General features: G+C 35.6%; 1 protein-coding gene across 1 annotated transcript in view; it reads right to left on the reverse strand.

Moving 5' to 3' along the window:
- The window catches only part of LOC114522460 (sodium channel protein 1 brain-like), a 58,241-nt gene that overhangs the window by 3,352 nt on the left and 27,417 nt on the right, over positions 1–27,472 (reverse strand). Inside the window, exon 19 of the mRNA XM_028543143.1 lies at positions 39–177. Coding sequence (XP_028398944.1) covers positions 39–177 — 139 coding nt within the window. The remainder of the gene's footprint in view (positions 1–38; positions 178–27,472) is intronic.

Here is a 27,472-nt window from a genome sequence, read left to right on the forward strand (position 1 = left end):
GCGAATGTTAATTGTTGTATAACAATAGAAAAGGATATAGAGTATCTTGGTAACAGGCTCACTTTGTCTGTGATGTCTCACCATCATAATCACCATGTTGAATATGATCAACACCATGATGGTCATCTCAAATCTCGAACTGCTGGCAATATCAAATAAATACGCTCGCCATTTTCCCTAAGAAAAACAAAACAAAACATTATGATGCGTCAGAAAGCCTAAACACGCTCTCAACTGAGCAATTTATTCGACCATTTCCCTATAAAACAGAATTTAAAACTAGGAAAACCGTCACCATAGCTGGATAGACTTTGATAGTTTGTCTTAATCTTTTGTCAACCTTTTGCCTTTTGACAAACCTCAAGCAGCTTTTATCGTTCGAGGCAACTTTTGTAGAAAGTTGGGTCGTAAATTTTCCTAATTCAGCAGTTACGTAGTTGACTCTAGTTGAAAATAGTCTATTACTGAATTCATGCCAGATAGACAATATGTTCGGAAATGAAAGTCAACTCACATCGAAACTCGCAATTTGGGATCACCGTTGCGAAATGCCTAAAGTTCGTATTCAATGTGATACATAATTATTATAGTTTGAAAAGTTCGAACTTAGAGCATTTATGATTTGACACAAATCGTACGCGCGTTGTTGCATGTCATTCGATTTTTATTACAATAATCAATATTAGGCTAAGTAGTTCTAGTTGCTGATATATTTACCTAGAGCATGAATAACCTTGCTTTGTAGACGAACCTTCGTAAATAATACTATTATGAAGATGTATAACAGTCGATGAATAGCAATCATTATTATATACTCCATGCTTTTGAAATTCAAAGTGGGGGAACTTAGGCCCGTTTCAGACGTCAAACTTTTCACGTGCCGAATCGAATGCAAATGAACTTAAACAAAGACTTTATCTTATCAACATTAGGTTCGGCACACGGAGAGTTTGACGTCAGAGACCGGGCCTATAATGGGCCTACGGGACAATACATCACGTATTGTCGCTGCATGTTCGAAATTTCCATTGGTAGATTACATGTTATCTTGTAAATAGCTGCTGAAAATGAATCGATCGATTCGAAATTAATTATTGGGATCAAAAATTGCTTGACATGTGAATTGTGTTATGCACACTTTTTCGGGAAAACCTCAGTAAATAAAAAAAACATTTGCCCGACTAGATCGTGCAATGAAAACTTCCATTGCGGTCAAAAGAAAATTTTTATCTCATTCCACGTTATCAAAACCAACAATTAAAAGACAATTTACAATTTGATGTTGCAAATGCAAATCATTCTACATACGAAGCAGCATATAATTCTAGTCCGCGTGAAACGCAGCGCTCTCCTTTAGTCTGTCATTTTACCAGTTTTGCCTATGACAGCTTCTAGTTCAATGCCAATGGCACTTACTGTAATTTATTTGCAGCATTCACAAACTTGAGATCCTCAGTCTAATGCATAATGGATAAACAGTAAAACAAAAACACATGCACTCATGATATTAATATTTCTTTATCTTGATCATCCAAAATGATGTTATCTGCGAAATTTAAAGCTGTTTTTATTCCGTTTCATGCAGTTTTTATGACGCGACCTGTTGTCACAAAGTGTAAACTGGTCTCTACAGTCGAATTAATACATCCGGTATTTGTCATTGTTTACATTGTATTGAATCACCGTTCTGGAAACTTGTTCGAGTTCTACAAAAATTGCTGACTAATAACTACAAAGAGTTTAATCAAGGTTTCAAGACATAAAGAACCGATGGGGAATCCAGCTGCATATAAATATTCGTATACTTCTGTCGTTTTATTCGGAATTCTTGGCAACATGTTAGTTATCGTTTCCGTTTTGAGACAGAGGAAATTGTTAACGAACAACTATTATTTTCTTGTTTTACACCTCGCCATCTGTGATCTGGCATGGCTGGTTGTAGTTTTTTGCACCCACGTCCAACAAGAACTACTTCAAGGAAAGGAAACATCGGACAAAACTTATTGCCTCTTCTATAAAATGAGATTCATCCCTCGCATTGCAGGATTATATATGATGCTGGTCATTTCAGTTCTTCGCTATCGGGCAACTCTACACGCCTTTAAACCAGACATCAGCAGGAAGAATTTGAGATTTGTTTGTGGTTTGGGCTACATTCTTGGCTTGATCGCAGGCTACGGAGGAGTCGCGCCTCTATGTTTTGTGAAGCAGAACTCACTTGATGATACGTCGTATACGAGGAACATTTTTGCATGCGCAATATTCTTCATTTACTATGCCCCAACAGCGGTTATGGCTGTACTTTATTATAAAGTATATCTGGGACTCGTGAAGCAAAACAAATATCTGAAGAGATTAGGTTCAAATCCAGCGGCACAAGCATTTTCCACCTCTTTCTTCGGCAAGTATCTAAAAAACCGTCGAACTTTCCTTGTTTGTGTCGGTACCGTTCTCTGTTATGGATTTGGGAATCTTCCAATGTCTGTAGTTCTTATTTTTATTACCTCCGGTAAGTATGATCTACTGATGAAACATGTTTGGATAATTCATACAGCTTACGTTTTAAGAGTTGCTGGATCGTGTTCAGTCAATCCTCTCATTTATGGAATATTTGATAAAAAATCGCTAATATTTTGGAGGCTTTGTTCAAAGAGGAAACACGATATCTAGACGTTTCTAGTATAACTTCATGGAGTGTTCTTGGTCTCATATATCTTACATTTGAGTGGAAATAACACACATTTCAAATTCTGGTTAGGAATGTGGACGAAGGAACATCGTAAGCTTATTTATCGAAAATGCTGCCATTTCATATAGCTAAGTTTGGAAGAGAAAGTATTTATTATTACTTTCAGTATTATTGCAATACGAGAACTTCCAACTGCCGGCCACCTGCATGGGTAGACACTTTTAAATAACTAACATTAAATTCTAAATATCAAATTTAACGCTATTTATTAGCATAATAAACTTCGCTAGTTTTCATGTCCTCGCGAAATAAATTTATCTCGTAGTACATTAAAAATTGTCTTATACTTTAGACAGTTTTACAGACAATTTTTACGATATTCATTTTGGAAGGGAACAAAAGAATCTAAAAATCTATTAGAAAGCATAGAAAGTCGACAATTATTTTGTGAACTTATCATATTCATGAAACGTTCGAAATTGGCTCCAACCTGACTAGTTGGCGTAGCCGGTACTTTCAGAACATTAGATCAACAAACGTTTGTATTATATTGGACATATATTCCTTTTACAAGCCATTTTAAGATATTAGTTGGAGCAATACCTATAACATAATAATTTTATGATTACAATAAATTATTACAACACCTGCAGTCTAGCTATACGTTAAAAATTGTAAATATTAATGTATGCTACCGGTCGAGTATTTTGTCTTGAAGGGTCTCTGCGTTGATTGACATCTTTTTGTAATGTATTTTGTTGCATGCAGAATGCAGTTGTTCTAATTGCTATATCATAATTGCGTTTATATCTATACGATATGAGAATTAATTATGACATATTTTTATTCGTATTTCTAATGCGAACCGCAAAAAAAAGAGCTATGCATGCTTGACCTTCAATGACATACTAATATATATCCAAAACAAAAGTAAGAATAGTAAAAAAAACCTGTGCTAATTCTGTCAGCCGTTTTCCGAGATCGCTGCAAATACGTAAAGGTTGGCAAAAGAACTAGAACTTGGTTCATGTAAGCTTTAGTATGTTTAAGCTGCTATATTTGCTGTGAATGATATCATATCGATGATGTAACAATGTGAATTTGCCTTGTGTGCGATGATTTAAACGGCGGCATATTACGCACGCAATGATGGCATAATTATATTTATGGGAACACTTTTGGTCGGGATTTACATAATTTGAAACATCTAAAATTCGTTGTATAGCTGAGGCAAGCAGGTATTTATTTCGTTCAAGACCAAATTTGTACAAACTTTCAGCAGCCGGCGAAATATTTACTTTACTTCCAAGCTTTATATAACTATATATGTTTACAAAGAGTAAGTATAATAACGTTAGTGACACGCAACACGTACGCATCCTTCTATCAAGAGCTGTATTGACGCACGGTCACTGAAGGTCGACGAGAGAAATAATATTTATCAAAATTAGGATGTCACCTAATAAATCGAGAATAATATATGGATTTATCTTTGTAGACATTAATTCCTATAAACGGTAACAACAAATAAACAATTTTTAAAGATATGCCTTTAAAGGCAAACGAAAGTCAGAAATGCAATAAGAGACTGGTAAACGTTTTGGGTGTGGCACATGAGGGTATGGGAGGATGTGACAGCTTCCAATACTAAAGTTGATCTAACCGTTTTGTTATTGGTCAGAAAAATACAGCATAAAATCACAGTTAATTTCTTATATTAGGTCACATACAGGATTATTTCCGAATTTATAAGGTTAGTCATAGTAAAAATAGGCGGTTTCAGGATCTTAGTATATATGATAAATTTTCTCTAAGCAGTAACCACCATGTTGGTGCATCTTGAATATTCCCTCGCTTAATGTTACCCATAAAACCTACGTTCCTATATAGGCCTATATGTTATGTATATAACATTATGTCACTAGAACTATTTGTCTTGATATGGTTCATAACCAAATAAATAAAAATCGCGCATACATACGCATTGGAAGGGGAAGCAAAGTTGTTGTTAAAGTTGACATATTCTGAGAGTCAAATCGTTTCATTTTCGCGGATATTTGGACGTCTTCATTATAAAACGTGGTCATTATAAAACTTGCTCAATATAACATGACAACCCCTAATCCTGAATGGTTCGCCACCCCCATTAGAATCATGTCAGACGTTTGCCGATATTTGCTGGATACAACTTACAGTTTTGCAATGTAACTAGAATGATTTTCGCTTGGAAATTATTTTGCAACTCAATTTTGCTGTCTTATTCTTATTATATTTCTACCATATTTGCTGTCAGTTAGTCCGCTCTATACAAAATCGCGATAAAGTATAATCATGCGAATTCGCTTTGTCATAGTTTAATTAAAATGCCACCACATTGCGCATGCAAATATTGGATGACTGGGATCGGTGAGGTCATTACTACTCAGACGTCATCAATTAATTATTTACGAGACGCCTTGAGAGACTCCTAACCTCAAAGTATGAATTGTTTTAGCCAAGGACAGCTTCTGGAGCTTCGTTTATTGAGAGCATTTAACTTCATAAACTCGAGACACTCAGTAATTTACAAATGTGGATATACATTATGACAAATAATTAGCTATACTCGCGCTGACAATAACTTTATTTTCTATATACATGGTCCTGAGTGATGTTATTTGTTTAAACTCTTCTATTCATGGGCAAGTTGTTGGAAACTATTTAACTATACATTTAGGATATAAGCAGGAAGCAGCGTGGCAGCGTCTTCAAATAACTTAGCATCAAATATGGTATAAAAGCTGCCTAAAATAGGTAAAACACTTCTCGACGCCCTCAGGTCGAAACGTCGAGAAGTGTTGTGTCTATTTTAGGCAGTTGTTGTACCACATTTGATGCTACATTTAGGATAGTTAAATCCCAGTTAACTATGGAAGAACACAACTCTGATTAGCCAATTCTGTCCTTAACTACAGTTAAAAGTTAGCTAGTTTTTTATACAACTGACCCTGACAACTGGCCACCGTCTTTCGGACGTCATCCAAACAGATGGTCGTTAAGTGTTTCAGCCCAAAAGTCACGAAAGACGGAATACATCTGGTATCTGTCGTCGCCAAATTTATAGTAAAGAGATTAAATACTTTGCTTTTGAAATTTCTTCCGTTTTTCACAAGACCGCAGAGTGAAAAAACAAAAGAGCAGTTTACCTTGAATTGCTCACTACTATTACAACAATTTATTGAGAAATTCAATTCATTCAAAAGACAGATGGAAAATCCAGCTGCATATAAATATTCGTATACTTTGGTTGTCGCATTTGGAATTCTTGGCAACATTTTGGTTATCGTCTCCGTTTTGAGACAGAGGAAATTGTTAAAGAACAACTATTATTTTCTTGTTTTACACCTCGCCATCTGTGATCTGGGATGGCTGGTTGTAGTAATTTGCACCTACGTCCAACATCATCTATTTCAAGGAAAGGCAAAATCGGACAAAACCTTCTGTCTCTTTTATCAACTAAGATATGCACTTCGCGTCTCAGGAATATACATGATGCTGGTCATTTCAGTTCTACGTTATCGCGCTTCCCTCCATCCCATGAAACCAGAGATCAGTCGACAGAAATTGTTTGTTGTTTGTGGTTTGGGCTACATTCTTGGCGTGATCGTAGGCTACGGTGGAAGTGTGTCCCCTTGTTTGTTATTGAAAACCCTTGCAAGTAGTCCCTATGCAAGTGGCTATAAAGCATTCACAATATTCGTACTTTACTTAACTCCAACAGCAGTTATGGTTATACTTTATTATAAGGTATATCGGGCACTCGTGAAGCAAAACAAATATTTGGAGCGCTTAGGTTCAAATCCAGTGATTCGAAGTACTTCCGGCTCGTCCTTCACAATCGTGAACTATATTAAAAATCATCGAACTTTCCTTGTTTGTGTCGGTACCGTTCTTTGCTATGGAGTTGGAAATATTCCCGTGTCTGTGGTTCTTATATTTAGGATCGCTGGCAAGTATGATCTGCTGCAGGTTTGGATAATTCATACAGCTTACGTTTTAAGAATTGCTGGAACACATTCAGTCAATCCTCTTGTATATGGAATATTGGATAAAAAATTGCTGAAATTTTGGAGACTGCACAAAAATGGCATGAGGGCAAGAAGACCATAACTAAGAAAAGCATAACTTTCCTGGGGGTTATTGGTCGAATAATTGTATAATTCGAGAGGAAATCATTCTCCTTTAACAATCAAGCCCCGAGCGGACGATGAACGAGCATGACGTCTTTACTGTTATTGTTATTTATATTTTATGAGAACTTACAGGTACCTGCGTGTATAGACGCTTCGCTTTGAAATCTTATTCAACGCGCCTTTTACTAACAAAATCATGGCCAGAAATGCAGGCAAATATGGATGCCGCGCATGCGTGATTTAACGCGAATTTAAACAGCTGTATCCATGACATGCATTGAAAAATGTTAACCTTAAGCACAAAGTAGAAACATTTTGATTCTGATATGTAAAATGATTTTCAACCGAAGAAATTCCAAATCAGTAATTTAACTTTTCATTACGCACGTGGCCATAACAGCGTTGATTTAAAAAAAATATATATTATGAAAAAAATCAATTTGCTCATATTGATCGGATTTCTGGCTCTAATTTTCTGGGAGCATTTTGACTATTATATAATCGATTGCAAGAAAAGCTGAGTTTAATTTTGACCTTTACATGGATATGAAAAGTTTAAAAAATAGTTGACTATTTTTTTTATCTTGAATTTTTAATTTTATCGCTTTCTGGACACTTGCTGATGCAGAAATTAGAGCTATGAAGTACCTAAAAATATTCTTTCTTGTCTCGACTTGTCCTCAAATTTTCAGTGGTTAAAAATCAAAATCAATGTTTCAGACGTGGACAAGCGTGACTTCTCAATTGTGGGTTACATAGAAACCAATTCTTTTAAAACATTAAAATATTCCCCACTCACTTCTTATATGGGACTCCATATTGGATTTTTAATTTAAAAATCGATTTGGCACTGACAGCTTCTAGCCACTAACTGTCATTTATTTGGAGCATTTATAAACTCGAAACCCCGAGTAATTTATGCATTGTGTATATACAGCATATCAAAAATAAACTTGCACGCAGGTGAATAATCATATTTTTGTACATATCTTCATAGTCGGAAGTGATGTTATCTGCCTAAACCTTTTTATTGGCTTTTCCACACCACCTATGGTCATTTAGTGTTCGATCCCTTTAAAAATTTTTGCGAAGGAAATAATTTGCCATCATTCGTCGTTCAAATTGTACTAAAAAATGATATAAATCGCTTTTGAAGTTTGTTTGTAACGAAGCCGCAGTCGCGACTGGATAAGGAAAGAACAGTTTCACATTGTCACTACGATTAGCAAAGATTAACTCAGAATTTCAAATCATTCAAAGGAACGATGGAGAATCAAGCTGCATATAAATATTTGTATACTTCAGTTGTTATATTCGGAATTCTTGGCAACATTTTGGTTATCGTCTCCGTTTTGAGACAGAGGAAATTGTTAAAGAACAACTTTTATTTTCTTGTTTTACACCTCGCCATCTGTGATCTGGGATGGCTGGTTTTAGTCTTTTGCACCTACGTCCAACATCATCTATTTCAGGGAAAGAATACAACAGACAAAACTTTCTGCCTCTTCTATAAAATAAGACTTGTCCCCCAAATCGCAGGATTATACATGATGCTGGTCATTTCAGTTCTTCGCTATCGCGCTACCGTATATCCCTTGAAACCAGACATCAGCAGAAGGAAATTGAAAATTATCTGTGGTTTGGGCTACATTCTTTGCCTGATCGCAAGCTACGGAGCAGGTGCGCCGCTATGTTTTGTGCAGAAGAACCTCCTTGATGCTGACACGATTTATACGAAGTACATTTATGTTTTCAAAACATTCTTCGTTCACTATACTGCGACCATAGTGATGGCTGTACTTTACTACAAAGTATATCGGGCTCTCGTGAACCAAAACAAATATCTAAAGAGCTTAGGTTCAAATCCAGTGGCCCATAGTACTTCTGGCTCATCCTTCACAATATTAAACTATCTTAAGAATCGTCGAACTTTCCTTGTTAGTGTCGGTACCGTTCTTTCCTATGGAGTTGGAAATCTTCCCATGACTGTGATTCTTATTTTGGCGATCGCTGGCAAGTCTGATTTACTGATAAAACATGCTTGGATCACCCTTGTAGCTTACGTTTTAAGAGTTGCTGGATCACACTCAGTCAATCCTCTTATTTATGGAATATTGGATAGAAAATTGCTAACATTTTGGAGACTTTTTCGGCAAGGGTAGGAGGACAAGACAGTTAAACGGTTTTGGTATCACTTTCGCAAGAGCAAATGATTTAACTTTGATTGAAATCATATACATTTGTCAAAATCAAGTTACAGAAACGCTGGAGAACGAACAGCGAACACTAACTTTAAATTTAAATTTAGCTTTAAAAACTAACTATAAATATTTATTTAGTTTTGTTTACACGTATATCTCGCTGACGCGGAAATAAATTTACTGTAGACCTTTATAAACACTTACAAGAAAATAATGGACATTTTTAAAGATATGCCTTTTAAAAGCAAACGAAGGTTTAGAGTATATTCAATAGCATTATTTTTCATACATCGATGCATACATTTATTGGTGACTCTTATGAGACAAAAAGGTATATTAGGGGAATATACCTAGGAACTGTTTTGTCATGACAACGAGTGCGTGCACAACACCTGCAAGTCTAGCTTACTCAAAAGTTTTGAATATTAATTAACATTGGTCGAGTACTTTGAATGGGCGTCTGTATATTCCTTACAAGGTTATTGCATAAATATAGTGTAATTTTACTCATTTGCATAATGTAATTATATACAACATGAGAATGAAATATGACATTTTTTTCGTTAACATAAGAAGCAACTAACATTATTCGATGCATCGCACTTAATACTAGGAAATTCTGATTGATCAATGAACAGGGAGATACATGGAGGTTTTTTAAGGCGTTTCCCAAAACATCTCAAGAACTTTGTAGTCAACCGATCAATATGAGCAAATTAAGCAGAACGTTGTTATGGCCACGTCTGTGACGAAATTGAATTACGGATTTGCAATTTGATCGGTTAAAACCATTTTATGCATGTAAGAGGCAGCATGTTTCTAAGTCGTTATCCACGTTAATTAACAATATTCGTTGCATGAATACAGCTATTGACTTCAGAAATTGCTTTTGTCATTGACAGCTTCTAGTGCACAAGGCCGTTTCGGACGTCGAACTTTTCATGTGCTGAACTTAATGTCAATGAGATAAAGTCTTTGTTGAAGTCATTTGCATTTGATTCGGCACATAAGAAGTTCAACGTCTGAAACATACCTATAACTGTCATTTATTGAGAGCATTTGTAAACTCAAAATCGTCAGTAATTTATGCATTGTGGATGTGCACTATAAGAAAAATATTCTTGCGCGTCGGGCAATAATCATATTTTTGTATCTTCATGGTTTGAATGAATGTTATCCGCCTAAATCTGTTTATTATTGGATTTTTCACACCACCTATGGTCATTTAGTGTCCCATCCTATAATATTCTGTGGATGAAATACACTGATCTGGTATCATTCGTCGTTCAAATCGCACTAACAAATTATATAAACCGCTTTTGAAGTTAACTTTTTTCCGCTCTCCAACGAGAAGACATACTCGAATAAAGAAAAAAAAAACGGTTTCACCTTAAATTTCTGACTAAGATTAGCAAAAAAATACAAATCATTCAAAGAAACGATGGAGAATCCAGCTGCATATAAATATTCGTATACTTCAGTTGTTATAATTGGAATTCTTGGCAACATTTTGGTTATCATCTCCGTTTTGAGACAGAGGAAATTGTTAAAGAATAACTTTTATTTTCTTGTTCTACACTCGCCATGTGTGATCTGGGATGGCTGGTTGTAGTCATTTGCACCTACGTCCAACACGTTCTATTTCTAGGAAAAAAATCATCGGACAAAACTGTTTGCCTCTTTTATGCAATTAGATTTATCCTCCAAATCGCAGGATTATACATGATGCTGGTCATTTCAGTCCTTCGATATCGTACAACTTTACATCCCTTAAAACCAGACATCACCAGGAAAAAATTGAAAATTGTTTGTGGTTTGGGTTACATTCTTGGCCTGATCGCAGGCTACGGAGGAGGTGCGCCACTATGTTTCGTGCAGCAGAACTCTCTTAATGCTGATTCCACCTATACGATAAACATTTTCGCAGGCAAAATTTTCTTCATTTGCTTTGCCCCAACAGTAGTGATGGCTGTACTTTATTATAAAGTATATCGGGCACTCTTGAACCAAAACAAATATCTAAAGAGCTTAGGTTCAAATCCAGTGGCCCAAAGTACCTCTAGCTCGTCTTTCACAATCTTAAGCTATCTTAAAAACCGTCGAAGCTTCCTTGTTTGTGTCGGTACCGTTCTTTGCTATGGAGTTGGAAATCTTCCCATGTCTGCAATTCTTATTTTGGCGATTGCTGGCAAGTCTGATTTACTGATGAAACATGTTTGGATCACTCATGTAGCTTACGTTTTAAGAGTTGCTGGATCACACCCAGTCAATCCTCTTATTTATATTATGGAATATTGGATAGAAAATTGCTGACATTTTGGAGATCTTTACGGCAAGGGTAGGATGACAAGACAGTTAAACAGTTTTGGTATCAAGAGCAATTGATTTAAGCTTTATTTGAATGAAAATCATACATTTGTCAAAAACAAGTTAAAGAAACGAATATCTTTTAGTTTAAAACGCTGACATTTTGAATAAAAGTTTGTTCATGTGTAGCCCCGTTTACACTACACTTAATTTTTTTTGCACGGAACGGCTAAAATAAGTACCCGTACCAGTGTTCAGGCTGTCAATGCTAAGGCCGAACAAGCATGAAGTTGGTTCAGATACCATTTAAGCCGTGGCAATAAATTAAGTGTAGTCTAAACGGGGCTTATTATTATCACTCGACTAGTAGGCTTAATGATAACATGACATTAGAAGCAAAAGCATTTGTAGATGCATATTAACGGGACGTTTGATTGAGTACAGTTTAGGATGGTTTTGTGCGAAGCTCGCAATAATTATCTTCCTAAAATCATTAAAAAATTATCCGTTAAAATTGCAGTATTCTGAAAACGTTTGCTATCTTTATTTTCGTTAATGACAGACATTTCTTGCCGGCTCGTAAAAGCCATAAAAATATTAGGAATGCGTGCAGAACACCTGCAAGTAAACTAAAAAATTGTAAATATTAATTAACATTGGTCAAGGATTGAGTGAGCGTCGGTTCATTACAAGGGTATTGCAGGAATATAGTGTACTTGTCCTTTTTTGCTTAATGTAATTATATAATATATAAATGAAACAGGACATAATTTTAGTCGCGAACCCACGCAATCGCACAAAAGAACTATACGCGTTTGACCAATATCGTTGCAACGAAAGTCAGAATGGGATTAAGAACTGTTACTTATGAGATCGTTTGCCGAGATAGACGCTGGATAGAACTCAAAACTTAGTAAGACCTAATTTAACTACCTTATAGCAATGTAAATAATTTTCGCTTGAATTATGTTGTTGCACGTCTTTTGTATGTTCCGGCTTCTACCGTTTTGTTCCTTCTACAGCTTTATACAATACAGAGGATGTAATATTACGAGGTTGCCTTGTGCGACTTTAATTGGTCGATGCGTACATCACCGACCAATCAAAATTTTCCTTTTATTATTGGGAAATTCTAATTGGTCAGTGAACAGGGAGATACAGGGGTGGTTTTAAGGCGTTACCCAAGACATCTGAAGATCTTTGTAAATCAACGGGTCAATATGAGCAAATTGATATATTTTTCGGCTATAACGCTATTATGGCCACGTTTCTAATGAAAAGTTGATTTACTGATTTGCAGTTTGATGAATTGAAATTGAAAATAAATTTATATAAAGCAGGAACATTCATGTTTCTAACCCGTTCTTAAAGACAATATTACTCGATGCATGCACATTATAAATACAGCTGCTGCACTTTAGAAATAGTTTTTTCCATGACAACAAACTTTTATTGTTAATTGAGAGGATATGAACTCGAGATTCTTATAGCAATTTATGCATTGTGGATAATACAATATATTCTTCAACATAGTCTTCACATAATCGCGTTGAAAATAATGACATTTTATTTTCTTCATGGTCCAAAGTGATGTTATCTGCCTAAACCTTTTATTGTCTGGGCTTCAAAAAGCACTACCACCACCACCAACAGCAGCACCTATGGTCGACGATGAGGAGTATTCGATCCCAATAAATAGTTCAGAAAATACATCTGGTATTCAAGTATATAGCAGTCGTTCAAATTACACTAAAATAATAAAATTATATAAATTTCTTTTGAAATTTTTTCGTTCTTAAACAAAACCACCGATCGAAAAAACAACAGAACAATTTCACCCTAAATTCCTATTTAAAATATAATTACGGTTTAGTCAGAATTTCGATGCATTCAGAGACGATGGACAGTGCAGCTGCGTTTGTATATACTTTTACTTCGGTTGTTGTATTCGGAATTCTCGGCAACATTTTGGTCATCATCATCATATTGAGACAAAGAAGATTGTTGAAGAACAACTACTACTTTCTTGTTTTACACCTCGCCATCTGTGATCTGGGATGGCTGGTTTTAAGGATTTGCGACCAGAAGGAGGTATTCCTTGCCGAAAGACCGCCTGCGAAAGCATATTGCCTTTTTCTCATAGGTAGAGTTCTCTTTCAAATCGCAGGAGTCTACATGATGTTGGTCATTTCAGTTCTTCGTTATCGCGCTGCTGTTCATCCCTTGAAATCAGACATCAGTCGACGGAAATTGAAAGTTATTTGTAGCTCAGGGTACATTCTTGGCTTGATTATAGGCTATGGAGGAACAACACCGATATGTTTTGTGGAAAACGTCCTTGCTAGAAGCATCTATAGGAAGTTCAACTATACATTCACAATATTCTTCTTTTACTATGGTCCAACAGTAGTTATGGCTGTACTTTATCTTAAAGTATATCGGGCACTTGTGAACCAAAACAAATATCTGAAGAGCTTAGGGTCAAACCCGGTAGCACAAAGTACTACTCGCTCGTTCTTTACAATCGTGAACTATTTAAAAAATCGGCGAACTTTCCTTGTTTGTGTCGGTACCGTTCTTTGCTATGGAGTTGGAAATCTTCTCACGTCTGTGTTTTTCATTCTGAAAATTGTGGACAGGTATAATATACCCACGAAACACGTTTGGTTCATTTATTTAGCTTTCGTTTTAAGAATTGCTGGATCACACTCAGTCAATCCTCTCATATATGGAATATTGGACAAAAAGATGCCAGCATTTTGGAGACTTTGTTCAAAGAAAGTACGAAAGCAAGAAAATTAGACTGATTTAGAATCACTTTTATAGAAAGTGAATAGTCTTATAATTTTAAGATCCGATGAGAAATCAAAGCTACTAATTTCACATTCAAGCCATGAGCGGGACAAATGAACATAATATTTGTTGAGAATGCTGCCATTTCATATATATGGATCAGAAAGTTTACTATACTGTGTAATTATTACTTACAACCACCTGCATGTGTGTTTGAAAACAAACTTGATGTAACGCTTTTATTAACCTAATGAAGTTCGCTAGTTTGCACTATAGTTAAATCTTGCGGAAATAAATATATTGTTTTGTTTTCGTTATATGACTATTGTTCAATTTTATTTGATGTGCCTATTATAAACTTACAACAAACAGACAATTTTAAAGATATATGGCCTTCAAAAAGAAATAAAAAATTTTCATTACAGACATCCAGAGTCATGACTCTTTCAAGCGCTTAGAAGATATAAATGTGCATGATGAAACAATGAGAAACTTAGGCCAGGTTTAGACGTCGAACTTTTCATGTACCGAAAACTCTAGTCTAGACTTATACTAAGGTAACTAGAATAATTTTCGCTTAAATTATTTTGCCATCAAAGTGATTTATCATTTAAATGTTTCTACTGCCAAATTTGTTGTCAATTAATCAAGCTTATACAATATTGAAAATGTAATCATGCAAATATGCCTTCCGTGGCGCCATATTATACCTTCATGGAAGATTGCGTACAAACTTTGGGAACACTTTGGGGAACTTGAATTGACAAAATTCGACATTTAGTCAAAATAGTCATTTTATAGAGAATAATACATGGATGCGCGGAAATATGGAATTTATTTCGAGTGTAGAGAATGATATCGAACGAGTGAGCGCAGCGAACGAGTGAGATATCTTTCACAACACGAGAAATAAATTCCATATTTCCAAGCATCCATGTATTTTTCTGTTTATTATATAAAGCGTATAGTTTTTACAAAAACAATATATATCCATTTTCATCAACTTCAAATGCTTTATTTAATAAATATTAACGTGTTTCAACTGAAAAAAAACAAATTTAAAACGAGAAACCTTTCAATGGCAATGCATGCAAAACTTAAAAGTAGGTTACATGGCATTTTATAATTCATGCTATTTATGCAACAGATTATTCAGAAAGTTTGAAAATATACTTAGGTTTCTTGGCTACTATCACTACTTTCTAAAGGACAGAGTCTACGATATTTTCTCTTCGGACTTTCAGCTATTAAAGTTTGGCTATTTGACGCTGTAGAGCTTGCAACGTGTATGTTGAAAGTACCACCAGTATAATTACCTCTGAACATCGATAAAGTTTCTGTTTCATTGTTTTGCTTCCCTGCCTCAAGGACTAATGCCCTTGAGTACGTGTCATTCGTCGTTTGTGACAAGGTTCGTGACGGCGACGGAGTGTCTGCAGACAACAACGATGAAATGGCTTCTTGTTGCTCTTCACGTAAACAGCTATAATTGTTTATAGATTGAAGATTTTTGTGGCCTGTCACTTGAGCAATATGTGTTGGTGGCACGTTATGATCCTGAAGTTTTTGGACAAGGGTTTTTCTTGCGCTGTGGTTGGTAATACGCTTATTAGCCCCAATCTCTGCCTTTGCAGCACAATTTTTCATCAAAGTATTAAGTTTGATTACACCCATTGGCTGTGCTTTAAACCAGGGTTTGCAGTCTTCGAGTGATGTTTCGTGGGAACGACAATGGTTTACACTTAAGTAAAATGGCGAGTTTGGTGATAGGGTTTGTTCTCGTCGTTTACTTCGATATAGTTTGTAGGCAAAAACCGGATCTCGCTCCGGTCCAACGGCTTTGTTTTCAAACATTTTTGGTTTTACTGCTCTTCGATTTGCAGGATTATCACCTGGTCTAGTTTTTGTTTGCCTCTCTACAGAGTATTCGAGGTATTCTTTGCCATTTAGGTCGGTTTTTAATTCAATATCTCCCCATTTCAAATCTCGTTGTTCCTTGCCTCCTCTCAAACCAAAGTGCAAACAATTATTGAACCAGAGAATGTTAACGAGGGCTTCTGCTGAATGAATTCCCATAAGGCATAACTTTCGAAGTAAACAGTGCAGTTATCTCGTCATCAGTAAGTGGAGCAGCTTCTTGCGGTTTGTTCCCTTTACCAAGTCTTTTTAATTGCTTCTGTTTTGACTTCAAAACATCTCGAGTATTCGCAAAACCTTGACCATTGATAACTGACTCGCTGTATCTAAATTTTTTAAGGTATCTGTCCACAGAAGCTATGAAACCTCGCAAAGTTGTTGGTTCATATTCTTCACCAGACTTTTTTCGGACTGATAAAAGGAATTTAGATAAATATCGATCTAAATTTGGCGGAGGAATCTCTTCAATGGGTCTAGTTTCTCCCTCATTCGCAAGAAAAAGTTTAACGAGCCCAACATCACTTGCCGTTTTTTTCTTCGTATTTGTATTTGCTTCTGTGTCCACAAAACATTGAATATCGTCCTCACTGTGAGGTACAAAGCGATTCGATGCCATACTTTAAAAATTTTAAGTGAAATTGTACATCAAAAAGAACAGCCAGTTTACAGAAGATGAAAAACAAAAATACAAAACTCGAAAATAGTCAAAATTGTCAAAATACATGCTTCCACTTCTTGCGATTGCTTGCATACTAATCAGATTTTTCCCACTATCAACAAGCTACGTGATTGGTTGAAAAGCAATAATTTTCACATGTAAAATTATCATAAATAATCTCACATGTGAAATTATCAGTTTTATCAGTGCTCGAAATCTCTATAAAGCACTACACTTTATATAATAAAATCGTATAAACCTTGAAGGAAAGAGGATTTCAATGTAACCGCTTCAAAGTAAATTTGAATATCATTATTAGCGGAGATCTATAGTCCGAATTTCAATTTATTCCAAGAAACGATGGAGAAGCCAGCTGCATATAAATATTCGCATACTTCAGTTGTTGTATTTGGAATTCTCGGCAACATTTTGGTCATCATCTCCATATTAAGACAAAGAAGACTGTTGAAAAGCAACTACTACTTTCTTGTTCTACACCTCGGCATCTGTGATTTGGGATGGCTCGTTTTAAACATTTCCACCTATGTTCAACACGTTTCTCTTCAAGGCAAGAAACAATCGGACAAAACCTTCTGCTTCTTCTATAAAATGAGATTCATTCCTCGTATCGCAGGATTATACATGATGCTGGTCATTTCAGTCCTTCGCTATCGCGCTACTGTTCATCCCTTAAAACCAGACATCAGCAGAAGGAAATTGAAATTTGTTTGTGCTTTGGGCTACATTCTTGGCTTGATCGCAGGATATGGTGGAAGTGTGCCATTATGTCTTGTGAAGCAGAACTCACTTGCTGAGACGACGTACACCAAGAACATTTATGCATGCGCAATATTCTTCATTTACTATGCCCCAACAGCAGTTATGGCTGTACTTTATTATAAAGTATATCAGGGACTCGTGAACCAAAACAAATATCTAAAAAGCTTAGGTTCAAATCCAGTGGCTCAAGATACTTCTGGCTCGTTCTTCACAATATTAAACTACATTAAAAACCGTCGAACTTTACTTGTTAGTGTCGGTACCGTCCTTTGCTATGGAGTTGGAAATCTTCCCATGAACGCGATTCTTATTTTGGCGATCGCTGGCAAGTCTGATTTACTGATGAAACATGCTTGGATCACTCATGTAGCTTACGTTTTAAGAGTTGCTGGATCACACTCAGTCAATCCTCTTATTTATGGAATATTGGATAGAAAATTGCTGACATTCTGGAGACTTTTTCAGCAAAGGTAGGAGACAAGACAGTTAAAGAATTTTGGCATCACTTTCCCAACTCCCAAGAGCAAATGATTTTAACTTTGACTCAAAATAACTCAAACTTATAACTTATAACTCAAAACTTAAAAGCAAATCATTTTCGCTTCTATTATGTTGCTGCACGTCTTTTTTATGTTCCTTCTACCGTTTTGTTCCTTCTACAACTTTATACAATATAGCAGATGTAATATTGCGAGGTTGCCTTGTGCGGCTTAAGATGCGCGCATCATCGACCAATCAAACTTTCCTTTTATTATTGGGAAATTCTGATTGGTCAGTGAACAGGGAGATACAGGGGAGGTTTTAAGACATCTGAAGATCTTTGTAAATCAACCGATCAATATATGAGCAAACTGATATATTTTTCGGAACGCTATTATGACCACGTTTGCAATGAAAAGTTGATTTACTGATTTGCAGTTTGATGGGTTGAAATTGAAAATCAATTCATATAGAGCAGGAACATTCATGCTTCTAACCCGTTCTTAAAGACTATATTATTCCATGCATGCACATTATAAATACAGCTGCTGTACTTTAGAAATGATTTTGTCCATGACAACTAACTGTCATTGTTAATTGAGAGGATATAAACTCGAGATCCTTATAGCAATTTATGCATTGTGATATCGCGTTGAAAATAATGATTTTTATATCTTCATGGTCCAAAACGATTTTATCTGCCTAAACCTTTCTATTGTCTGGGCTTTAAAAAGCACTACTACAACCACCAGCAGCAACACCTATGGTCGTCAAGTATTCGATCCTAATATATAGTTCAGAAAATACATCTGGTATTTAAGTATATAGCGGTCATTCAAATTGTACTGAAAGATAAATTTCTTTTAAAATTTGTTTCGTTCTTGAACAAAACCACAGACCTTCGGGACCTTCAGAACAACAGAACAATTTCACCTTAAATTGCAGACTAACAATAATATAATTACGGCTTAGTCAGAATTTCGATTCATTCAAAGAGACGCCTGGACAGTGTTGTCGCAAATAAATATTTGTATACTTCAGTTGTTGCATTTGGAATTCTTGGCAACATTTTAGTTATCATCTCCATATTAAGACAAAGAAGACTGTTGAAGAACAACTACTACTTTCTTGTTTTACACCTCGCCATCTGTGATCTGGGATGGCTGCATGTAGTCATTTGCATGTACGTCCAACACGCTCTATTTCTAGGCAAAAAATTATCCGGCAAAACCTTTTGCCTCTTTTATGTCATTAGTCCTATTCTCCAAATCGCAGGATTATACATAATGTTAGTTATTTCCGTTTTTCGTTATCACGGAGAGCTTAGGTTCAAACCAGGTGGCACAAATACTTCTCGCTCGTTCTTTACAATCCTGAACTATAATCGAACTAAAACCGTCGAGCTTTCCTTGTTTGTGTCGGTACCGTTCTTAATTGCTATGAAACCTTCCCACGTCTGTGTTTTTCATTTTGAAAATCGTCGACAAGTGTAACATACCCACGAAACACGTTAAGTTCATTTATTTAGCTTTCGTTTTAAGAGTTGCTGGATCACACTTAGTCAATCCCTATGTATATGGAGTACTCGACAAAAAGATGCTATCATTTATGAGACTTTGTTCAAACAGAGTACGAAAGCAAGAAAATTAGACTGATTTAGAATCACTTTCTAGAAAGTGGATCGCTTATAAAATTTTAAGATTCGAGGAGAAATGAAAGCTAATAATTTCACAATCAAGCCATGAATGGGACAAACGAACATAATATTTTTCAGTTGAAAATGCTGCCATTTCATATATATGGATCAGAAAGTTTACTATATACTGTATAATTATTACTTACTTACAGCCACCTGCATGACTGTGTCAACGCTATTTTAAAAACAAACTTTAAATTCTTATTGTAACACCTTTTCTATTGTGCAATTTTATTTGGTGTGCTTATTATAAACTTAAAACAAACAGAAAAATTTAAAGATATATGGCTTCGAAAAGAAAAAGTGTTTCGAAAAGGCTTAGAAAATAAAATAAAAAAGGTTCATTACAGGCATTTATAGTCATGACTCTTTCAAGCGCTTAGAAGATATATACGTGCATAGTTAAACAATGAGAGACTTAGGCCAGGTTTAGACGTCAAACTTTTCATGCAAACCCTAGTCTAGACTTATACTAAGGTAACTAGAATAATTTTCGCTTAAATTATTTTGCCATCAAAGTAATTTATCATTTAAATGTTTCTACTGCCAAATTTGTTGTCAATTAATCAAGCTTATATACAATATTGAAAATGTAATCATGCAAATATGCCTTCCGTGGCGCCATATTATACCTTCATGGAAGATTACGTACAAATTTTGGGAACACTTTGGGGAACTTGAATTGACAAAATTCGACATTTAGTCAAAATAGTCATTTTAATCGTATAAACCTTGAAGGAAAGAGGATTTCAATGTAACCGCTTCAAAGTAAATTTAAATATCATTATTAGCGAAGATCTATAGTCCGAATTTCAATTTATTCCAAGAAACGATGGAGAAGCCAGCTGCATATAAATATTCGTATACTTCAGTTGTTGTATTTGGAATTCTTGGCAACATTTTGGTCATCATCTCCATATTAAGACAAAGAAGAATGTTGAAAAACAACTACTACTTTCTTGTTCTACACCTCGCCATCTGTGATCTGGCATGGCTGGTTGTAGTCATTTGCACCTACGTCCAACACGTTTTTCTTCAAGGCAAGAAACAATCGGACAAAACCTTCTGCTTCTTCTATAAAATGAGATTCATTCCTCGCATTGCAGGAGTGTACATGATGTTGATCATTGCAGTTCTTCGTTATCGTGCCACTGTTCATCCCTTAAAACCAGACATCAGCAGAAGGAAATTGAGATTTGTTTGTTGTTTAGGCTACATTCTTGGCTTGATCACAGGCTACGGAGGAGGTGCGCCATTATGTCTTGTGGAGCAGAATTTTCTTAACCCTGATGCGACCTATACGAAGAACCTTTATGCAGCCAATATTTTCTTCATTTTCTTTGCCCCAACAGTAGTGATGGCTGTACTTTATTACAAAGTATATCAGGCTCTCGTGAACCAAAACAAATATCTAAAGAGCTTAGGTTCCAGTCCAGTGGCCCAAAGTACTTCTGGCTCGTCCTTTATAATCGTGAACTATATTAAAAACCGTCGAACTTTCCTTGTTTGTGTCGGTGCCGTTCTTTGCTATGGAGTTGGAAATCTTCCCATTTCTTCAGTTCTTATTTTAAGGATCGCTGGCGCGTATAATTCACACATGAAACATGTCTGGATCATTCATATAGCTTACGTTTTAAGAGTTGCTGGATCACACTCAGTCAATCCTCTTATTTATGGAATATTGGATAAAAAATTTCTGACATTTTGGAGATTTTTTCGGCAAAGGTAGGAGGACAAGACAGTTAAACTGTTTTGGTATCACTTTCCCAAAAGGAAATAACTCTAACTTTGATTGAAAAGTCATACATTTGTCAAAATCAAGTTAAAGGAACGGTGGAGAAACAAATATCTTTTAGTTGAAAACAATGTCATTTCACATAAAAGTTTGAGCTACGTTTTTATTACCGCATGTGTAGCCCTGTTTACACTACACTCAATTTTTTCTTGTACCGCACGGCTAAAATGGGTACCCGACCCGTACCCAATTTTTATTAGCATTCAGGCTATCAATACTAAGACTGAACACAGATGAAGTTGGCACATACACCATTTAAGCCGTGCCGTTGCAATAAATTAAGCTTAAGTGTAGTCTAAACGGGACTTATTATTATCACTCGACTCGTGGGCTTAATGATAACAGGACATTAGAAGTGGAAGCTTTTGTAGATGCATATTAACGAGACGTTTAGGGGGCTGTTTACATGAGCCCAGTTACCCGAGATTCAACGAAGCGTGAGATGATTTTGAAGTATTGAAATGAGCAGATAACATGGTCCTGGCAGTCATATAATCACCAGAAAAAAAGCATGTGCTTGTTTGGTGTCATAAAGACTTATTTCAATACCTCAAAGTGTTCTCACGCTTCGTTGAATCTCGAGTAACCGGGCTCATGTATAAACAGCACCTTAATTGAGTACAGTTTAAGATGGTTTTGTGCGTATAGCTCGAAATAATTATCTTCTTAAAACCACTAAAAAATTATCCGTGAAAATTGATGAGTTCTTAAAACAATTTCTATCTTCATTTTCGTTAATGACAGACATTTCTGCCTGGTTCGTGAAAGCCATAAAAATATTAGGGGAATATACCTAGGAACTGTTTTGTCATTACAATGAATGCGTGCAGAACACCTGCAAGTCTGACTTGACTCAAAAATTGTAAATATTGATTAACATTGGTCGAGTACTTTGAATGGGCGTCTGTATATTCCTTACAAGGTTATTGCATGAATATAGTGTAATTTCTTCATTTGCATAATGTAATTATATACAACATGAGAATGAAATATGACATATCTTTTTTCATTAACATAAGAAGCAACTAACATTATTTGATGCATTGAACTTACTATTGGAAAATTCTAATTGGTCAATGAACAGGGAGATACATAGAGGTTTTTTAAGGCGTTTTCCAAAACATCTCAAGAACTCTGTAAATCAACCGATCAATATGAACAAATTAAGCAGAACGCTTTTATGCCACGTCTGTGGCGAAAGTTGAATTACGGATTTGCAATTTGATCGGTTAAAATCATTTTATGTAAGAAACAGCATGTTTCTAAGTCGTCATCGAGGTTAACAATATTTGATGCATGGATACAGCTAAAATTCAGCTATTGTACTTTAGAAATTGCTTTTGTCATTGTCAGCTTCTAGTGCACTAACTCTCATTTATTGAGAGCACTTATAAACTCGAAATCGTCAGTAATTTATGCACTTTGGATGTAAAGGATAAGAAAAATAATTTGGCGCGTCAGTCAATAATCATATTTTTGTATCTTCATGGTTTAAATGGATGTTATCCACCTAAATCTGTCTATTGGCTTTTTCACATTACCTATGGTCATTTAGTCTTCCATCCTATAATATATTGTGAACGAAATACATCTGGGATCATTCGTCGTTAAAATTGTATAAATCGCTTTTGAAGTTAACTTTGTTACGTTCTCCAAGAGAAACTATACTCAGATAAAGCAAAAAAACAGTTTCACCTTAGATTTGTCACTAAGATAAACAAAAAATTCAGAATCATTCAAAGGAACGATGGAGAATCCAGCTGCATTTATATATTCGTATACTTCAGTTGTTATAGTTGGAATTCTTGGCAACATTTTGGTTATCATCTCCGTTTTGAGACAGAGGAAATTGTTAAAGAACAACTATTATTTTCTCGTTTTACACCTCGCCATGTGTGATCTGGGATGGTCAGTTGTAGCCATTTGCACCTACGTCCAACACGAACTATTTCAAGGAAAGGAAACATCGGACAAAACTTATTGCCTCTTTCATAAAATAAAATTCATCTTCCAAATTGCAGGATTATACATGATGCTGGTCATTTCAGTTCTTCGATATCGTGCAACTCTACATCCCTTAAAACCAGACATCACAAGAAAAAAATTGAGATTTGTTTGTGGTTTAGGCTACATTTTTGGCTTGATCGCAGGCTACGGAGGAGGTGCGCCATTATGTCTTGTGGAGCAGAACTTTCTTAACCCTGATGCGACCTATACGAAGAACCTTTATGCAGCCAAAATTTTCTTCATTTTCTTTGCCCCAACAGTAGTCATGGCTGTACTTTATTACAAAGTATATCAGGCTCTCGCGAACCAAAACAAATATCTAAAGAGCTTAGGTTCAAATCCCGTGGCCCAAAGTACTTCTGGCTCGTCCTTCATAATCGTGAACTATATTAAAAACCGTCGAACTTTCCTTGTTTGTCTCGGCACCGTTCTTTCCTATGGATTTGGTAATCTTCCTATGTCTTCAGTTCTTATTTTTAGGATCGCTGGCGCGTTTCATTTACAGATGAAACATGTTTGGATAACTCATATAGCTTACGTTTTAAGAGTTGCTGGATCACACTCAGCCAATCCTATTATTTATGGAATATTGGATAGAAAATTGCTCACATTTTGGAGACTTTTTCGGCAAGGGTAGGAGCACACCTGCAAGTCTAGCTTACTCAAAAATTCTAAATATTAATTAACATTGCATGGTCGATTGTGAATTAGCGTCGGCTCATTACAAGGTTATTGCATGTATATAGTGTACTTGTCTATATTTGCCTAATGTAATTATACAATATGAGAATAAATTTGGACAATTTTATTCGCGAATCCACGGAATCGCACAAAAGAACTATCTGCGTTTGACCAATTACCTATTTCCCAATCGAGCAGGGTACTGGGTTTAGTTGCGAGCGGCAAAAACCTATGGACTGTTTGGAGGGACAGGAAATCATTTGTGCCTCCAAACAGTCCATAAATGCTTTGCGGTTCGCGACTAGACCCAGTACTCACTCAGCCTGATTGGGAAATGGCTAATATCGTTGCATGTTACTTATGAGATCGTTTGCCGATATCAACGCTGGATATAACTTAAAACTTAAATGCAAATAATTTTCGTTTGAATTATGTTGCAGCACGTCTTTTTTATGTTCCTTCTACCGTTTTGTTCTTTCTACAGCTTTATACAATATAGCAGATGTAATATTGCGAGGTTGCCTGGTGTGGCTTAAGATGCGCCGCATCATCGACCAATCAAATTTTCCTTTTATTATTGGGGAATTCTGATTGGTCAGTGAACAGGGAGACACAGGGGAGGTTTTAAGGCGTTTCCTAAGACATCTGAAGATCTTTGTAAAGCAACCGATCAATATGAGCACATTAATATATTTTTCGGAATGCTATTATGGCCACGTTTGTAATGAAAAGTTGATTTATTGATTTGCAGTTTGATGGGTTGAAATTGAAAATCAATTTATATAAAGCAGGAACATGCATGTTTCTAACCCGTTCTTAAAGACAATATTATTCGATGCATGCACATTATAAATACAGCTGCTTTAGTTTAGAAATGTTTTTTTCATGACAACAAACTGTTATTGTTAATTGAGAGGATATGAACTCGAGATTCTTATAGCAATTTATGCATTGTGAATAATACAGTATAATTATTCTTCAACACAATCTTGAGATAATCGCATTTAAAATAATGATTTTTATATCGTCATGGTCCAAAGTGATGTTATCTGCCTAAACCTTTTTATTGTCAAAAAGCACTATTACTACCACCAGCAGCACCACCTATGGTCGTTGAGTATTCGATCCTAATAAATAGTTCAGAAAATACATCTGGTATTCAAGTCTATAGCGGTCATTCAAACTGTACTAAAAGAATAAATATGAATTTCTTTTAAAATTTGTTTCGTTCTTCAACAAAACCAAAGACAGAAAGAAAAACACAACGATTTCACCCTAAATTTATTCAAAGATACGATGCTGGACAGTGCAGATGCAAATAAATATTTGTATACTTCAGTTGTTGTATTTGGTATTCTCGGCAACATTTTAGTCATCATCTCCATATCAAGACAAAGAAGATTGTTGAAGAACAACTACTACTTTTTTATTTTACACTTCGCGATCTGTGATCTGGGATGGCTGCTTTTAAGGATTTGTGACCAGCATGAGGTCTTCCTTGCCGAAAGAGCGCCTGTGAAAGCATATTGCCTTTTTCTCATAGTGCATGAGAGCTTTCTTTCAAATCGCAGGAGTCTACATGATGTTGGTCATTTCAGTTCTTCGTTATCGCGCTGCTGTTCATCCCTTGAAACCTGCCATCAGCAGAAGGAAATGGAAAATTATTTGTTGCTCAGGGTACATTCTTGGCTTGATCATATAGGCTATGGAGGAACAACACCGATATGTTTTGTGGAAAACGTCCTTGCTAGAAGCATCTATAAGAAGTTCAACTATACATTCATAATATTCTTCATTTACTATGCCCCAACAGCGGTTATGGCTGTACTTTACTTCAAAGTATATCAGGCACTCGTGAACCAAAACAAATATCTAAAGAGCTTAGGGTCAAACCCGGTAGCACAAAGTACTACTCGCTCGTTCTTTACAATCGTGAACTATTTAAAAAACCGTCGAACTTTCCTTGTTTGTGTTGGTACCGTTCTTTGCTATGGACTTGGAAGCCTTCCCACGTCTGTGTTTTTCACTTTGAAAATTGTGGACAGGTATAATATACACACGAAACACGTTTGGTTCATTTATTTAGCTTTCGTTTTAAGAGTTGCTGGATCACACTCAGTCAATCCCCTTATATATGGAATATTGGACAAAAAGATGCCAGTATTTTGGAGACTTTGTTCAAAGAAAGTACGAAAGCAAGAAAATTAGACTGCTTTAGAATCACCTTCTAGAAAGTAGACGGCTGATAATTTTAAGATTTGAGAAGAAATCAAACCTACTAATTTCACATTCAAGCCATGAACGGGACAAATGAACATAATATTTGTTAAAAATGCTGCCATTTCATATATATGGATCAGAAAGTTTACTATACCGTGTAATTATTACTTACAGCCACCTACATGTGTGTTTAAAAACAAACTTCAAATTTTTAATGTAACACCTTTTATTAACCTAACGAAGTTCGCTAGTTTACACTAGTTGGATCTTGCGTAAATAAATATATTGTTTTCTTTTCGTTATACGACTATTGTGGAATTTTTTTTTGGTGTGCCTATTATAAACTCACAACAAACAGACAATTTTAAAGATATATAGCCTTCAAAAAGAAATAAAAAATGTTCATTACAGACATCCAGAGTCATGACTCTTTCAAGCGCTTAGAAGATATAAATGTGCATGATAAAACAATGAGAAACTTAGGCCAGGTTTAGACGTCGAACTTTTCATGTACCGAAAACTCTAGTCTAGACTTATACTAAGGTGACTAGAATAATTTTCGCTTAAATTATTTTGCCATCAAAGTGATTTATCATTTAAATGTTTCTACTGCCAAATTTGTTGTCAATTAATCAAGCTTATATACAATATTGAAAATGTAATCATGCAAATATGCCTTCAGTGGCGCCATATTATACCTTCATGGAAGATTGCGTACAAATTTTGGGAACACTTTGGGGAACTTGAATTGACAAAATTCGACATTTAGTCAAAATAGTCATTTTAATCGTATAAACCTTGAAGGAAAGAGGATATCAATGTAACCGCTTCAAAGTAAATTTGAATATCATTATTAGCGAAGATCTATAGTCCGAATTTCAATTTATTCCAAGAAACGATGGAGAAGCCAGCTGCATATAAATATTCGTATACTTCAGTTGTTGTATTTGGAATTCTCGGCAACATTTTGGTTATCATCTCCATATTAAGACAAAGAAGACTGTTGAAAAGCAACTACTACATTCTTGTTCTACACCTCAGCATCTGTGATTTGGGATGGCTCGTTTTAAACATTT

Source organism: Dendronephthya gigantea, unplaced genomic scaffold (assembly GCF_004324835.1).
Source record: "Dendronephthya gigantea isolate DGI-Jeju-01 unplaced genomic scaffold, DenGig_1.0 000023F, whole genome shotgun sequence".
Classification (NCBI taxonomy): domain Eukaryota; kingdom Metazoa; phylum Cnidaria; class Anthozoa; order Malacalcyonacea; family Nephtheidae; genus Dendronephthya; species Dendronephthya gigantea.